Raw genomic sequence first — 17,123 nt, 5'->3', positions numbered from 1 at the left:
CAAGAGAGGCACAGCTGCACATGTAGCTGCACAGGAGAGCTCAGCGTGCACCTTGTGCTGCAGCCGCACGCGAGAGCATTGATGTGAACACGTTCTGGAGCCGGCTTACACGGCCGCTCCGGACATTTCTGCAGGAGCGCCGGCCCAGCCCTTACCTGCCGCGGCATCCGCGTCGCTGGCCGCCGCCGGCAGCCCCGCAGCATCCCTGCCGGCAGCCGTGTGCTCCGCGGCCGCCGCCGCCTCCGGCAGCCCCCGCTCAGGGGCAGCGGCGCCGGCCGCCTCCGGAGGGGCATCAGCCGGGGCGGCCGCAGCCGGGCGGAGCCCAGCGGGCACATCCCGCGCGGCACCCGGCAGCGCTGCCTCGCTGCGCACACGGCGCTGCGCCCGACGGGCTGCGGCGCGGCCGGGAGCGGCGGCGGGGAAGGGGCCGCGTGTGGCACGGCCGGCAACGGCCCCGCTCGCGGCCCGGGGCTCTGCCTGCCAGGGCAGACACGGGGTGATGGAAAGAAGCTGGAACAACAAATGCTCCATTTAAACCCAAGATAAAACTATTTGAGTGTTGAGGTGAGGGAGCCCAGTCCCAGGCTGCCCAGGGAGCTGAGAGAGTCCCCAGCCCTGGAGACACTGTGGAGCTGAGGTGCTGAGGGCCATGGGTTAGCGGTGGGCTTGGCAGGGTGAGGGGACGAGTTGGAATAAATGTTCTTAAAGAACGTTTCCAGCTAAAAAGATCCTCTCATTCCATGGTGCTAAAAGACAAAGCAGAGAGGCAAGAGATGGCTGCAGTTGGCTTTATTGCAGTACACGAAAAGATCCAGTGCAGAAAGACAGGGAAGGCAGAGACATTCCCTTTGTCCCCACAGCTCTCAGGAGAGGGGTTCCCTCAGGCTTCTGCCCCGTGGCAGCCGTTGCAGAGCCAGGCCAGTGCCCGGTGGGATGCTGGTGGAGGGGCACAGCGGGGCAGGAGGAGAGGAGTGGGCATGGGGAGAGGGGCAGGAGAGGAGGAGGGAGAGCAGGCGAGAGGCCAAGGTGTGTGAGGGTCCTTGGGCTGGGTCTAGCAGGGCCCGCAGGTGTCCCAGAGCTTCTTGCTGTAGCGGGGCACGGCGCAAGGGCTGCAGGCGGGAGCAGCGTAGGCTCTGCCAAAGGTGCAGAGGCCCCCCGAGCCCAGCGTGGCCCCGGCGCCGTAGAGGCCCCCCAGCCCCAGGGAGCCCCCAAAGGCGGGTGCTCCGGAGGAGCCCACCACGGCTTGCTGCGGGAAGGAGCTGAGGATGGGGCCGGGGAAGGTGACGACGACGGGGGGCGGCTGGATGAAGGCCGTGGAGTCGGGGCACTGCCGGGCGCACAGCTCGTTGCAGCTCTCAGCGATGGGCTGGGGCACGGCCACGCTGGCCTTTGGTGGGCACAGCTCGGAGCAGGACATCTTGGCACGGGCTGGCACGGGCTCTGCAAGAGGACAGAGACTGAGAGAGAGCAGCAGAGGGGAGCCCCTGAGGCAGAGGGGCCCGGGCTGGAAATGGGCAGCAGCAGGAGAAGCGCTCGCAGCCTTACCCTGTTCCTAGACGAGAAGGCACCAGTGCAGGGCTTGGCAGAGCCTGGCACAGGCAGAGCTCTTATAGTAGCCCCAGCATTGCTCAGCCAGGCCTGGGCCAATCTGCACAGCCGGCACTCCCTCCCTCCTGCCAGGCAGGACAGTCCAGGGCTGTTTGTCTCCTGCCCCTCCCTATGGCAGCATCCCCTGGCCACACCAGCTTCTCCCCCTGCCCAGACTGTGCTGCTGCTGTCTCAGCTAAAGGGCAGCAGCAGCTCTAGGCTGGGGGCAGTGCCCAGGAGCTGAGGGCCATGTCCCCATCCTTGCTGAGTGTTTGGGCTGTGGCCTGGGAAGACAGCTCTGCCCTGTGCCTGCAGCCAGGCTGTGCAGGAGGATGAGCCTGCGCAGAGAGCCGAACCAGCCAGGGCTGCTTGAGCTTGTGCCTTCAGACAGAGCTCCAGCTGCCCAGCACCCTGAAGGCAGCCTCTGCCCAGCACCACATACTGCAGGGAAGGGCACGAGGGGCCTTTGTGCCCCAGACTTGCAGAGGGTCATGGCCAGTAGGCCAGTGCAGGCTGTCTAGCTGGGCTGGCGAGTGATGCATCCATCGTGCTGAGCAGGCGGGGCCCGAGATCAGCGTCTTTCATCTTCCCCGCCGTAAGCTCAGCCCCGTGTCGATATGAGCCCACGGGATGAGGCAAGAGGAACGTGAGGCAGGGCGCTGGCAGGCAGCCCGTGTGAGGCTGCGTGCGCTCTGAGGCAGCGAGATGCTGAACAGGCAGCGGGGCTCATCTGGGCCGGGAGCTGGCAGCTGGCAGCGCCCCAGCAGGGCCGTTGGCGGGGCCGAGGGAGCGGGTCGGGGCCGGCGAGGAAGCGGCGTCAGCAAAACAGCCGCGTGCCCCGCAGGGAGGAGGAAGGGGCTCGGCCGCCAGCAGCCGCGTGCCCCAGCGTGGCAGCTCCTCCCCGCGCTCGCCCAGCCGCCACAAAAGGGCTGCCCTGGGCCAGCGCTGGCATCCGCCGCTGCCGCCTCGCTCCGCTCGGGACAAGGGCGGGTGGGTGCCCGCGGCTGTCCGGCTCCCGTGGCGGGGCCGGCGTGGGGCCACCTTGGCCAGGAGAGCTCTGGCAGCGGCGGGCACGGCCGCCAGGCACGTTCTCAGCATCAAATGCCCTCTCTGCTTTCTGATATGCAGGTAGTTGGTGTTTAGGAATCCTCTTGAGAAGCTGCAGCAGAGTCATAGTTAAGTTTTCTCACGAGCCTTTAGGGGTATTACATGTCACATTTTACAAATCTGTAGTAAAAGAGCCCACGAGAGCAGCACTTCTATAACCAGCCACAAGCAGAAAAACATCAGACATTGATTTGGAAAATGGCAGGACTGCAAAGCAGTTGGTGAAAGAGGCCACGGGACACGTTCCTCGCATGGAGCCGATTTACTGGAGCATTTGGGGGAGGTCGGTTTGGTTTTGCAGAATTTTGCCCTAGATCATTTTATTGTCCTTCCAAAAAAAGGGTGGGAGGTACTTCTGAAAACATCTAGTCTCCTTGGGGTATTTTTTTGTTAGACCCTGCTTAGGCTGCTAGTGTAAATAAAACTCCGCTGAGGAAGGGATCACCGCATTGAGCTCGCAGAGAGCTCTGGTGCTTCTGTGCTGTGGTTCAGTGGCCCCCTTAAGGCAGGGAGCTGGACAACAAGGACCGGCGAATGTGACAGGAGCCTTCTCTCCCTCAGATTTAACACTATGGAAAGAATCGGCCGGTTTCTATAGAGAGGATCCTGGTAAAGTGGGAAGAATAATGGGAATGGGAATTAAAACTCAAAATCCTGAGTGGGATGAAATACGGCTGATTCTGGATACTCTTATGGATTCCAGTGAAAAACAAATGGTTAGGAGAAGTGTGGAATGCGGGCAGAAGAAGATGTCCGTACTCGGACAGTAGATAGAGCCACAGACCAGACTTTCCCTACGGGGGAACGCCCCCCCCCCCCCCCCCCAAAAAGGGACGATCATAGGCAGAGACTGAAGAGGTAGCAAGAGTGTCTCTTCTATGGGGTCCAAAATGCCATGCCTAAAACTCTAAGCTGGTCTACATTGTATGATACCAGGCAGGAAAGGAAAGAGTCCCCAAGAGCATTTTTGGAAAGACCGAAGGAAGCCGTTCGTAAATACACGGATTTGCAGCCTGAAGCTGAGCAAACCAAAGCGCAATTAGCCTTGATATCGTTGTTACCATCGCAGGAGGATATCAGAAAGAAAGTCCAAAAACGGGGAGGAACAGATCCAGGAAATTTGGACAAAATAGTGGCAGGAGCCTGGAAAGTCTATAACAAGCGAGATCAAAGGAATGAGGAAAGCAAACGAAGACAATTCCTTGCAGTGGTGAACAGGGCTCCTGGATTTTCAAAGCAAAGACAAGGGCGGGGACAAAGCCCTATGAGAGGAGGGATAAGAGGAAGAGGACAAATTGGCAGAATCTCCCTTGGAACTAATCAATGTGCCTTTTGCAGGGAACAGGGACGTTGGAAAAACGAATGCCCTAAAGTAGCTGGTCAACAAGCTACAGCTAAATCGATGGTCTTGGGAGAATATATGGACTGATGGGGATCACGGGCGAACCCAGCCGAGCCTCTGGTTACAACTAAGATGGGATAACAAGAGGTCACATTTTTGGTGGGTACAGGCACAACATTTCGGTATTAAACAGCCAAAAGGGAAAAGGTACAACTGACATGGACACGACTACCCCAAGGACTTAAAAAGAGCCGGAAAATCTTGAGGGATGAGTCAGCAAAGAAGCTACAAATGTAGAAGAAGGAAGAAACAGTGACCCCAGAACCAAAAGCCCTGATCCTGCAGCATGTGGATGACATTTGAAGAGCCACCGAAGCAAAGTCAGCCTGTGCTCAGGTAACCGCTGAACTTTGAAACTCTTTTGGGTCTCAGTGAACATGAAGTGTCCAAGAAGAAAGCTCAGAGAGCAGCCAAACTGTAATAGATTTGGGCTTTGAAATGTCAAAAGCGGAAAGAAAGCAAAATGAAAGCATCTGTGCCGTGTTCCTGCGAGCCGGGGCCCGGGGAGCCGCCTCCGGGGGCTCTCCCCACCCCACATCCCCCGTTCACGCAGCCTTGCCCTCCCCGTGTCGGCAGGCTGCGGGACCGAGTGTTCCAGCTCTGAGCTCTGTGCTGCCGCAGCCTCTGGAACGCCGGGCTGCCGGCGCGGCTGCTCCCGGCGCTGCCGGCGCTGTCCTCACGCTGCCCTGGGCTGCGGGAGGCGGCCGCCCGGGGGCTGCTCCCTCCCGAGGGCTCCTTAAGCAGCGCGGAGCATCGTTCCCGCGGGCTGGGGCTGGGGGAGTGTCCTCCACAGGACCCTCAGGCTGGAGGCGAGTCCCTTGCCCGAGCCCGCCTTCCGCCCGCTGCTGCAGAGCGACAAGCCGTCAGTCGGGAGCCGGCGCCGGGCTGAGCCGCGCTCGTCCTTCTGGCCCTGGGCTCGGCCGAGCGCCCCACGGGACGGCCCGGGCGGAGAGTCCCCTTCCCCGGCTGCGGGCTGCTCTCGCTCGTCCTCGCCTTCGAGCGCCTCTCGGACCTCGAAAACGGCTGCGTGGCGGAGGTGGGCAGGGGAGGGGGCGAGGGGCTCAGCCCCCCGGCGATCAGCCTGACCGCGTGGCGAGAATGCAGCTGTAGCCCTGCAAGCCGTGCGGGGCCACGGCAGGACTGAGAGCCACCAGCAGCTCCGCGTGAGTGCACCCGGACGGGCGAGACACTGTGTGAGGAGGGGCCATGGCACAGGCCGTGCTGGAGCCTGCGGGCCCAGAGCAGCCCCACACGAGAGGCAGAGAGGAGCTGCAGCCTTTGGGATAAACGCACGTCGGAGCAGCCCGTGCAGAGCTGTGTGTGTGTGAGGGACCCCACGGACGTGCAGGGACGACGGGTGCGGAGCCCACCTGCCCTGAGGGGGGACAAACGACAGAAGCCATCAGGAATTGACTGACTGAAACCCCCACTCCCTGCCCCCTTGGCCGTTCAGGGAAGGAGGAGGTAAAAAGCCCGGCATCAGGGCTCTGAGCCCAGAAAGAAGGGAGAAGGTGTTCTTAAAGGGCTGGTCGGAGTCTTCATCGTTGTACCACTCTGTGTTGTTTTATTTTGGGGTTTTATGGTTATACTTTAGTTGGTGTTGCATTAAATTATCTTCTGTTTTCTTCCCCAAGCCGAGTAGCCTGCTCTGTTTTGTCCTGGACCTTAAGCGGCAATTAAGCTCTCCCTGCCCTTTAGCAATCTTCAGGACTTTAATCCTCGAGGCCAATCGCGGTCTTTTGTTCCTTACTGGATCTAAACCACCACAGCCAAGTGAAGAGATTAATATCTTTTCCTTAGCCTAAGGAGGCATTTAACCAATCACTATGATATCGAGACATTTTACAGTAGTTAGGAAGCAACCAGGGGAAAGGGCAAATTCAACGATGGACATTCCATGCGTGCTTTGGATGGCAAGTGTAGCTCTTACTGTGTGACACGTATCAGAACCTTGACAAGTGGACCTAAGGCCGCAGCACAATTGGAGGAGATATGGTCCGTGTCCCCCAGGGCTGTAAAACAAAGAAGTGCCTGCTTCTCGGCATCCCCGTGGAGAGAAGTTGTTTGGCGACTGCGGCCCCGTCAGCGGCCGCTGCTGGAGGAGCCCGGGCCGCAGCACGGCAGCATCATCGTGCCGGGAAGGCGGGCGCTGCTGAGCCTCAAGCCGAGGCGTGAGGGAGGGGGGCCCTGGGCCCCGTGGGCCCCCCAGCGCTTGTCCCCGAGCGCTGCAGCTGAGCCGTGGGGCGGCAGCGCCGTGGGGCACAGCCTGACGCGCAGGTTCCCGCACAAGAAGAGCATCCCTCCCGCCAGCCCGGCCCTCAGCCGGCTCCGGGAGCTGCCGCCGCAGGAGCCCTCCCCACAGCCCAGCGCCACGAGCAGGGGCAGCGGCCCGACGTGGAGCCTCCCGGCCCCTGCCCCGACCCCCCCATTCCTTCCCGAGGAGCAGCCTCCCGGAGAGCTGCCGCGTCCCTCCTCTCTGCACAAACCCAACCCGAACGCGAGCCGTTTGCCGCGGGCCGGCGGCAAATCGAGGCGCTTGTGCGGCGTGGAACGGCAGCCGCTCGGGCTCGGCTCTGGGCTCTGCCATGCAGATGTCGGGCAGCCCGGCGCCGGCCTGGGCCGAGCAGAAGCGATGGGGGCAGCGCAGGCGGAACGCGCCCCAGCTCCCCGGCTGCCGCTCGGCTCAGCGATTGTCCCCGGCGGCGGGCGGGGAGCAGAGCCCGGGGCTGGGGCGGCCTCGCTGCCCCCCTGCGCCCCGCCGGCCAGGCTGCGGGGAAGGGAAGGCGGCTGTTTGCAGGAGGGGCTGCGCCTCCGTTCACGGCGATGGGCAGCGGGGAGAGGCTGCAGCACGGACAGGGGCAGAAGCAAGTGCATCTACACAGACGGGATGCAGCTGGGACGGCGGGGGAGGCGCGGGCTGGGAGGCTGAGCCGGGGCTGCCGGGCGAAAGGGGGAGTTTTGGGGCGCGTCTGCTCAGCGATCACTGAATCTCTCTCAGCTGCGCCCTGGCTTCTTGAGTCTGGGCTCAGCAGACCAGCTGCTCAGCTGGAGGTGTTCGGCCTAGAGAGGAGGCACAGGAGAGACATCATCAGTCTCTAGAGCTACCTGAAAGGAGGTTGTGGACAGCTGCCGGTCGGTCTCTTCTCCAAAGTGAGAGCAAAGGAGGAAACTGCCTGAGGTTGCAGAAAGGCAGGGTTTAGACTGGAGCTGAGGAAGACATTTTTCCCTGAGAAGGTTGTTGGACACTGTCCCAGGCTGCCCAGGGAGGTGAGAGAGTCCCAGCCCTGGAGATACTGCAAAGCCATGCAGCTGAGGTGCTGAGGGAGCTGGTGCACTGGTGGCTGTGCAGTGTGAGGACAGTGGTTGGCCTGGAGGAACTTGAAGAGATTTTTCCAGGCAAACAGATCCTCTCATTCCATCATTCTCAAAGACAAGGCACAGAGAGGCAAGAGTTGGCTGCAGTTGGCTTTATTGCAGTACACGAAAAGATCCAGTGCAGAAAGACAGGGAAGGCAGAGACATTCGCTTTGTCCCCACAGCTCTCAGGAGAGGGGTTCCCTCAGGCTTCTGCCCCGTGGCAGCCGTTGCAGAGCCAGGCCAGTGCCCGGTGGGATGCTGGTGGAGGGGCAGAGCGGGGCAGGAGGAGAGGAGTGGCCATGGGGAGAGGGGCAGGAGAGGAGGAGGGAGAGCAGGCGAGAGGCCGAGGTGTGTGAGGGTCCTTGGGCTGGGTCTAGCAGGGCCCGCAGGTGTCCCAGAGCTTCTTGCTGTAGCGGGGCACGGCGCAAGGGCTGCAGGCGGGAGCAGCGTAGGCTCTGCCAAAGGTGCAGAGGCCCCCCGAGCCCAGCGTGGCCCCGGCGCCGTAGAGGCCCCCCAGCCCCAGGGAGCCCCCAAAGGCGGGTGCTCCGGAGGAGCCCACCACGGCTTGCTGCGGGAAGGAGCTGAGGATGGGGCCGGGGAAGGTGACGACGACGGGGGGCGGCTGGATGAAGGCCGTGGAGTCGGGGCACTGCCGGGCGCACAGCTCGTTGCAGCTCTCAGCGATGGGCTGGGGCACGGCCACGCTGGCCTTTGGTGGGCACAGCTCGGAGCAAGACATCTTGGCACGGGCTGGGTCGGGCTCTGCAAGAGGACAGAGACTGAGAGAGAGCAGCAGAGGGGAGCACCCGAGGCAGATGGGCCCGGGCTGGAAATGGGCAGCAGCAGGAGAAGCGCTCGCAGCCTTACCCTGTTCCTAGACGAGAAGGCACCAGAGCAGGGCTTGGCAGAGCCTGGCACAGGCAGAGCTCTTATAGCAGCCCCAGCATTGCTCAGCCTGGCCTGGGCCAATCTGCAGAGCCGGCACTCCCTCCCTCCTGCCAGGCAGGACAGTCCAGGGCTGTTTGTCTCCTGCCCCTCCCTGAGGCAGCATCCCCTGGCCACACCAGCTTCTCCCCCTGCCCAGACTGTGCTGCTGCTGTCTCAGCTAAAGGGCAGCAGCAGCTCTAGGCTGGGGGCAGTGCCCAGGAGCTGAGGGCCGTGCTGTTCCCCGTCCTTGCTGAGTGTTTGGGCTGTGCCCTGGGAACACAGCTCTGCCCTGTGCCTGCAGCCAGGCTGTGCAGGAGGATGAGCCTGCGCAAAGAGCCGAACCAGCCATGGCTGCTTGAGCTTGTGCCTTCAGACAGAGCTCCAGCTGCCCAGCACCCTGAAGGCAGCCTCTGCCCAGCACCACATACTGCAGGGAAGGGCACGAGGGGCTTTGTGCCCCAGACTTGCAGAGGGTCATGGCCAGTAGGCCAGTGCAGGCTGTCTAGCTGGGCTGGCGAGTGATGCATCCATCGTGCTGAGCAGGCAGGGCCCGAGATCAGCGTCTTTCATCTTCCCCGCCGTAAGCTCAGCCCCGTGTCGATATGAGCCCACGGGATGAGGCAAGAGGAACGTGAGGCAGGGCGCTGGCAGGCAGCCCGTGTCAGGCTGCGTGCGCTCTGAGGCAGCGAGATGCTGAACAGGCAGCGGGGCTCATGTGGGCCAGGAGCTGGCAGCTGGCAGCGCCCCAGCAGGGCCGTTGGCGGGGCCGAGGGAGCGGGTCGGGGCCGGCGAGGAAGCGGCGTCAGCAAAACAGCCGCGTGCCCCGCAGGGAGGAGGAAGGGGCTCGGCCGCCAGCAGCCGCGTGCCCCAGCGTGGCAGCTCCTCCCCGCGCTCGCCCAGCCGCCACAAAAGGGCTGCCCTGGGCCAGCGCTGGCATCCGCCGCTGCCGCCTCGCTGCGCTCGGGACAAGGGCGGGTGGGTGCCCGCGGCTGTCCGGCTCCCGTGGCGGGGCCGGCGTGGGGCCACTTTGGCCAGGAGAGCTGTGGCAGCTCTGGAACCTGACTAATTTACCTGAGAGGCCCCCATCCGATTAATTTACCTCTCCAGGCCCCTTTCCTCGCACAGCTAGGTACAGATATTCCCCCGTGTATGGTCTGTGCTTTACCCACCCTGCTGATGCAAGCTGAGAAATGGATAGTGGATTGTAGGTGAAGTTAACCAGGTACCACCAGGACTGACATTTCCTTTCAAACTCTATTGCATTATCCCACATTGCCTTTTGAATTTCGGTTGGGAAAGTGCCTTCCTCACCTTCCCTTATGACTGCAGCAGTCATCAGTTGCATCCAAAGTTTGTTCTTGGATACAGCTGAGAGCTAAAGAAACCTTGTTCGAGGCTGCCGGGGGTGCATAGTGATCAGCTGATGGTCCTTTTGACTTGTTTCTTCCCACTGAGGTAAAATATTTGGTAAGAGCCATTGGTGCTTCCCACGGCCAATAGACAGGACTGTAGAGGGTGGTTTAACTGGTTAAAATCACTGGTGAATTTGGCACAAATTTGTTTGCAAGTTCTTCAGCATCTTTACTCCTTAAGATTCCCAATCCTGTTCTTAGATGCCAGTCACAGCCCTCTTCAGCTGTGGCAGGGAGGCAAGAGTCCGTTCATGTAACCGTGCAATAGGATCCTGCGTGAGATGTGCCCAGGGATGCTGACCAGGTGGGTTTGATTGCAGAGCTATTAATCTGCATTGAGAGTTGCACTCCTCTGGTAGAGTGTGTGGACTTAAACGGTACTTGCTGTTGACCCGTTTCCAATCACGTAGGAGCTGATGTTAAAGATATAAGGAATTTGTCTACTAACACAACTGCAATCAGCAAGCCTGTGATACAAAATCCATTTCTTAACTGCTTCTAACATAAACTCACGGTGTTACAAAGTTTTACATTAGTTTGTTGAGATCATATGTTTGTACTACGGGGTTAGGCAGGACACCGGTCTCTCTGCCCAGTTGCTGCAACAGGAGCACATCCCCTGATCCACCCGCTCACGTGGGGTTTGTCCAGGGTTGCTGTGAATCCGAAAGACGAGAAAGTGTGCTTGGGCTTATTTGACCATCAGGGTTCAAAAGAAGGTGAGATCCGCCGGGTGCTAACGTAGTGTCTTTTTCCTGAACGATCTCTAGCTTCCCAAGCACAGAGGTCTTTTGGAGTGGTCGTTACCTTTGATACTCTTTCAGTCTGAGGCATTTTCACCAGTACAGGTGCTCTGGTGTCAAATCCCTTAGGATATTCTCCTGGTTTGGTCTGGACTTTCAGGGCAATTGCTTTAGCCAGTAGGCAAAAGACTTTCCCTTTCGGGCAGCTCTCCCCACTCCATCGCTTATTGAATTGATAGATGGCCTCTTTCAGTTGCAAATGCCACCCGGGTTCATGAGTTTTTGGGCAAGCTTAAGGAATCCATTGATGTCTTTGACAAAGCTGTTAGCCTGAGGCTAATAATGAGTGTGGAATAGCCACCAAATTCCTTCCTCTTTCTCCGGGACCAGCAGGCTACCGGATTCCCTTCCATGTGAAAGCAAACTGGGCTTTATCCTGTTCGAGGAGAGGGATCAGAATAAACCACGTCTGTAACGTCCGAGACAGCCATGCAGGAACGTGCAGCTCCTTGTGTCAATGTCACTAGCTCAGCAGTACTGGGAACTGCAGCAGCTGAAGGGGCAGCATTGACTGTGAAATGCCCCTGTCCCGCGGGTCTCTTTACTGGCCACACCGATGAATTAGAAGACGAATGAGCCTTCTGAATGATGCTTCTTTGTCCCAGGTCTGTCACAGCCCGTCAGGCCCTGTGAGGGCTGCTGCAGGCAGTGGGCATTGTACCTTCGAGGCGGCTAAAGTGCAGGCGTCTCTAATAGGCTCGATCTCAACGTGCTAAATCCCTTTTCATGTCCTGCTAAACTGCACACAGTTCCATCAGGGAGTTTCCACATTCGACCAGACGGTATGGCAAATCCCAAAAGATGAGTAGGTGCAGCGCCAGCCAACACCTCAGCCCTGGTTCACTTTCGTTCACCTGGTAACCAGAGGGCAATGTTTGCACTAGAGCACTCCTTAACGACACCAGCCATCCCTGTAAATCTCAGCTTAGGCCGGCCAGGTGCTGTGCCCAGGGTTTGTGCAGTTTCAGCAGTGATCGCTGACATTTGTGCGCCAGTGACAATGAGAAATTCTACCATCATGTTTGGAGGTCCAATGGGAGTAGCAATGAGGGCTTGAGCAGATGCCTGCGAGAGCCATTGGGTTGCTGATACCCGCCCCCAGGGTGGCTCAGTGCTCTCCCCGGGGATGGGAGGGGTGAGAGGGGTTTTGGCTGCCATTCATTAGGTCAATTAGGCTGTGTTCTGGTGCCGAGGCCACGGTGTCCTTAAGGCTTGGATGGCCCCCAGCGACTTGTTTTCCCCAAGTCGAGTTATTCCCTTTCGATACAGACTGGGTTAACGTGCAGACGTCCTCTGTACAGGCACCGTGCAAAACGATTGTCGAAGCATCCCCAGATCTAAAGCTTTTCACCGTTCCGGTTTAGATCTGAACCTCCTATCAGACCTAAGTGTTTGGGTGTGGACTTGGCGAACTCGCCGGGTATGGTGTGGGACTATTTCGCTGGTTGAATCAATCCAGCTCATTAGATGTCCGTGCCCGTCTACGTCCTGCACAGAGTCACTCCAAGGGGGTGTGTGGGAGTGCTGACATTGGCCACTTTCGGCCTCCCAAGCAGCGGCTTTTATCCGATATGGAGTATGTGCTAAGAGGGTTTCGAGGCAGTCGGGGAGGCTGTGAATGAGAGGGGTTAGTGAACTGTGGTGGGTCAATAGGCTCCAGCATCGGAGGCTGCCTTAACTCATTCCTCTGCTGCACAGCTTGGGTACAGGCGGCTTTCTGAACTGCTGCAGCCGGACCTGAAGTTTTAACCTCTAGCGGTTCCTCTCTTGAGGATCAATAGCACCAGCCCAACGTGCCGGCCGGGCGGTTAGAGAGAGAGCACCATCGGTGCCAGGGGTCAAGAGGGGGCCCCAATAGCCTCGCACTTCTTCATCACGTTACACAATTTGGTCTCGTCCCTCAGCAGAAGCTCACCACACACATTCAACAGCCGACTGTCCTGGCCGCCTGCAATATTCTTCTTGTGTTTGCATGAATTCTGCTGGTGACCACGGGATGCTACACACAGCAGAACGTTCCTCTCCCTTGTCCCCGACAGCGGTTTCAGCTTTAACTAAAGGTCGTAAGCTTCAGAATCGGGTGTCCCTTCGTCAGCAGAGGAGCACTTTTACCTCTTCCTGCTTTAACCTCCCGAACAACCAGACACGGCTTTCACCCGCTTTCTCTTCATCGCTCCAAAACGTTCTGGGCCCGCTCCTTCCCAGCTGGGGAAGGGGCTGCACTCTATTTCTGCAGCAGTTTATCCGTGGCGATCCTGTCCGTGACGCCAGTTTACTGCCGCATGAGAAGAGCACAGAGTGGTGCGGCAGAAAAGAACCCCCCTTGCGAGCTAAGTCTCCTCCCCGAAGTGGGAGGTTTGGTGCAGCCGGGTTGAAATTCGGAGTGATGCACGGGGGAATATGGAAAGTTACCTATTGGTTTGTGTATATATATATATATATGATTGTGTTGTGAGCTGTGTGTGTGAGTGATCGAGACGTGCAATTGCGCACGAGGCGAGTGCGGAGCTTTGATCGGCGGCGCCGTGATCCCGCGAGGGCTGCAGCCGCAGAGAAGCGAAGCGAAAGAACGAAACGACTGTTAAGAAAGTATTTGTGGTTCAAAGGATTTTGAAATGGCAAACAAAGTAGCTGGTGCCATTCACCCCTTGGGTGTCTGTTAGCTGATTGGAAGGCATTTAGGAGCGATTTTCTTAAAGATCAACTTATAGCATACTGTGATCACGTGTGGCTGTTGTATGATTTGGAGAGTGGGGAAAAGTGGCCCTTAAGTGGCCCTTCTCTTGTCTCCGAGAGAAACCGGATGGGCAAAAGGAATTGGAATTGGCTGAACAGGCATGTAAGCAAATGCCATGGAAAGTAAAGAGTGCGGAGGCTCAGGGGAATTGTTCAGCCTGCACATCTACCAAAACCTGTTGTAAACATTTGGCTACGAAAGAAAAGGAAAAGGAGCGTGATAACACGGGTCTAGAATTGGACACAGCCCCATCTGCCCCCACAGCTCCCATTCCAGTATAACCCCTCTTCCGTCATCATCTGATTTTAGACCCGATTCAGAGGCTGACGGTCCAGCGGGGCGATCGGCATCAGAGCTTGGAAATTTGGGTCCTTGCCCGGATTGTAGTGGATTGAGACAAGAGGAGGAATCAGATTCAGATTGGTCTACAGCCATAGCTAGGAGAACGAGACGGCGTGCTCATTTGGTAACTCCTCTACGATCACGGCATGAGAGACGATCAGTGGCCCCCTTAAGACAGGGAGCTGGACAACAAGGACCGGCGGATGTGACAGGAGCCTTCTCTCCCTCAGATTTAACACTGTGGAAAGAATCGGCCGGTTTCTATAGAGAGGATCCTGGTAAAGTGGGAAGAATAATGCGACTGGGAATAAAAACTCAAAGTCCTGATTGGGATGAAATACGGCTGATTCTGGATACTCTGATGGATTCCAGTGAAAAACAAATGGTTAGGAGAAGTGCTGGAATGCGGGCAGAAGAAGATGTCCGTACTCGGACAGTAGATGGAGCCACAGACCAGACTTTCCCTACGGGGATCCGCCAAAGGGACGATCATAGGCAGAGACTGAAGAGGTAGCAAGAGTGGCTTTTCTATGGGGTCCAAAATGCCATGCCTAAAACTCTAAACTGGTCTACATTGTATGATACCAGGCAGGAAAGGAAAGAGTCCCCAAGAGCATTTTTGGAAAGACTGAAGGAAGCGGTTCGTAAATACACGGATTTGCAGCCTGAAGCTGAGCAAACCAAAGCGCAATTAGCCTTGATATCGTTGTTACCATCGCAGGAGGATATCAGAAAGAAACTCCAAAAACTGGGAGGAACAGATCCAGGAAATTTGGACAAATTAGTGGAAGGAGCCTGGAAAGTTTATAACAAGCGAGATCAAAGGAATGAGGAAAGCAAACGAAGACAATTCCTTGCAGTGGTGAACAGGGCTCCTGGATTTTCAAAGCAAAGACAAGGGCGGGGACAAAGCCCTATGAGAGGAGGGATAAGAGGAAGAGGACAAATTGGCAGAATCTCCCTTGGAACTAATCAATGTGCCTTTTGCAGGGAACAGGGATACTGGAAAAACGAATGCTCTAAACTAGTTGGTCAACAAGCTACAGCTAAATCGATGGTCTTGGGAGAATATATGGAGTGATGGGGACCACGGGCGAAGCCAGCCGAGCCTCTGGTTACAACTAAGATGGGATAACAAGAGGTCACATTTTTGGTGGGTACAGGCGCAACATTTCGGTATTAAACGGTCAAAAGGGAAAAGGTACAACTGACATGGACACGACTACCCCAAGGACTTAAAAAGAGCCGGAAAATCTTGAGGGATCAGTCAGCAAAGAAGCTACAAATGTGGAAGAAGGAAGAAACAGTGACCCCAGAACCAGAAGCCCTGATCCTGCAGCATGTGGATGACATTTGAAGAGCCACCGAAGCAAAGTCAGCCTGTGCTCAGGTAACCGCTGAACTTTGAAACTCTTTTGGGTCTCAATGAACATGAAGTGTCCAAGAAGAAAGCTCGGGGAGCAGCCAAGCTGTAATAGTTTTGGGCTTTGAAATGTCAAAAGTGGAAAGAAAGCAAAATGAAAGCACCTGTGCCGTGTTCCTGCGAGCCGGGGCCCGGGGAGCCGCCTCTGGGGAGTGTGCAGTGTGAGGACAGTGGTTGGCCTGGAGGATCTTAAAGAGCTTTTTCCAGGCAAAAAGATCCTCTCATTCCATCATTCTCAAAGACAAGGCACAGAGAGGCAAGAGTTGGCTGCAGTTGGCTTTATTGCAGGACAGGAAAAGATCCAGTGCAGAAAGACAGGGAAGGCAGAGACATTCCCTTTGTCCCCACAGCTCTCAGGAGAGGGGTTCCCTCAGGCTTCTGCCCCGTGGCAGCCGTTGCAGAGCCAGGCCAGTGCCCGGTGGGATGCTGGTGGAGGGGCAGAGCGGGGCAGGAGGAGAGGAGTGGCCATGGGGAGAGGGGCAGGAGAGGAGGAGGGAGAGCAGGCGAGAGGCCGAGGTGTGTGAGGGTCCTTGGGCTGGGTCTAGCAGGGCCCGCAGGTGTCCCAGAGCTTCTTGCTGTAGCGGGGCACGGCGCAAGGGCTGCAGGCGGGAGCAGCGTAGGCTCTGCCAAAGGTGCAGAGGCCCCCCGAGCCCAGCGTGGCCCCGGCGCCGTAGAGGCCCCCCAGCCCCAGGGAGCCCCCAAAGGCGGGTGCTCCGGAGGAGCCCACCACGGCTTGCTGCGGGAAGGAGCTGAGGATGGGGCCGGGGAAGGTGACGACGACGGGGGGCGGCTGGATGAAGGCCGTGGAGTCGGGGCACTGCCGGGCGCACAGCTCGTTGCAGCTCTCAGCGATGGGCTGGGGCACGGCCACGCTGGCCTTTGGAGGGCACAGCTCGGAGCAAGACATCTTGGCACGGGCTCTGCAAGAGGACAGAGACTGAGAGAGAGCAGCAGAGGGGAGCCCCTGAGGCAGAGGGGCCCGGGCTGGAAATGGGCAGCAGCAGGAGAAGCGCTCGCAGCCTTACCCTGTTCCCAGAGGAGAAGGCACCAGAGCAGGGCTTGGCAGAGCCTGGCACAGGCAGAGCTCTTATAGCAGCCCCAGCATTGCTCAGCCTGGCCTGGGCCAATCTGCAGAGCCGGCACTCCCTCCCTCCTGCCAGGCAGGACAGTCCAGGGCTGTTTGTCTCCCGCCCCTCCCTGAGGCAGCATCCCCTGGCCACACCAGCTTCTCCCCCTGCCCAGCCTGTGCTGCTGCTCTCTCAGCTAAAGGGCAGCAGCAGCTCTAGGCTGGGGGCAGTGCCCAGGAGTTGAGGGCCATGCTGTTCCCCGTGCTTGCTGAGTGTTTGGGCTGTAGCCTGTGCCTGCAGCGCCAGGCTGTGCAGGAGGATGAGCCTGCGCCCAGTGCCCAAAGGGACAACCCAGCCAGGGCTCCTTGAGCTTGTGCCTTCAGACAGAGCTCCAGCTGCCCAGCACCCTGAAGGCAGCCTCTGCCCAGCACCACATACTGCAGGGAAGGGCACGAGGGGCTTTGTGCCCCAGACTTGCAGAGGCTCATGGCCAGTAGGCCAGTGCAGGCTGTCTAGCTGGGCTGGCGAGTGATGCATCCATCGTGCTGAGCAGGCGGGGCCCGAGATCAGCGTCTTTCATCTTCCCCGCCGTAAGCTCAGCCCCGTGTCGATATGAGCCCACGGGATGAGGCAAGAGGAATGTGAGGCAGGGCGCTGGCAGGCAGCCCGTGTCAGGCTGCGTGCGCTCTGAGGCAGCGAGATGCTGAACAGGCAGCGGGGCTCATCTGGGCCGGGAGCTGGCAGCTGGCAGCGCCCCAGCAGGGCCGTTGGCGGGGCCGAGGGAGCGGGTCGGGGCCGGCGAGGAAGCGGCGTCAGCAAAACAGCCGCGTGCCCCGCAGGGAGGAGGAAGGGGCTCGGCCGCCAGCAGCCGCGTGCCCCAGCGTGGCAGCTCCTCCCCGCGCTCGCCCAGCCGCCACAAAAGGGCTGCCCTGGGCCAGCGCTGGCATCCGCCGCTGCCG

General features: G+C 58.7%; 3 protein-coding genes across 3 annotated transcripts; all 3 read right to left on the bottom strand.

Annotated features, from left to right (window-relative positions):
• Positions 1-1,034: 1,034 nt before the first annotated feature.
• LOC133627075 (scale keratin-like) lies at positions 1,035-1,573 on the bottom strand. The gene is made up of 2 exons (XM_062010188.1): positions 1,546-1,573; positions 1,035-1,440 (listed from the first exon to the last, which is right to left on the bottom strand). The coding sequence occupies exon 2, from the start codon at positions 1,415-1,417 to the stop codon at positions 1,052-1,054; it is 366 nt and encodes a 121-aa protein (XP_061866172.1). The 5' UTR covers positions 1,418-1,440; positions 1,546-1,573; the 3' UTR covers positions 1,035-1,051.
• Positions 1,574-7,607: 6,034 nt separating this feature from the next.
• Positions 7,608-8,226, bottom strand: LOC133627068 (scale keratin-like). The gene has a single exon (XM_062010163.1). It carries the CDS (start codon positions 8,190-8,192, stop codon positions 7,827-7,829), a length of 366 nt encoding a protein of 121 aa, XP_061866147.1. The 5' UTR covers positions 8,193-8,226; the 3' UTR covers positions 7,608-7,826.
• Positions 8,227-15,375: 7,149 nt separating this feature from the next.
• On the bottom strand, positions 15,376-16,141 carry LOC133627064 (scale keratin-like). Its single transcript, XM_062010147.1, has 2 exons — positions 16,123-16,141; positions 15,376-16,017 (listed from the first exon to the last, which is right to left on the bottom strand). The coding sequence occupies exon 2, from the start codon at positions 16,002-16,004 to the stop codon at positions 15,639-15,641; it is 366 nt and encodes a 121-aa protein (XP_061866131.1). The 5' UTR covers positions 16,005-16,017; positions 16,123-16,141; the 3' UTR covers positions 15,376-15,638.
• Between the last annotated feature and the right edge of the window lie 982 nt (positions 16,142-17,123).

This window comes from Colius striatus, chromosome 17 (genome assembly GCF_028858725.1).
Source record: "Colius striatus isolate bColStr4 chromosome 17, bColStr4.1.hap1, whole genome shotgun sequence".
Classification (NCBI taxonomy): domain Eukaryota; kingdom Metazoa; phylum Chordata; class Aves; order Coliiformes; family Coliidae; genus Colius; species Colius striatus.
Note: the sequence above shows the minus strand (reverse complement) of the source record. Positions and strands in the feature narration are given on the sequence as shown.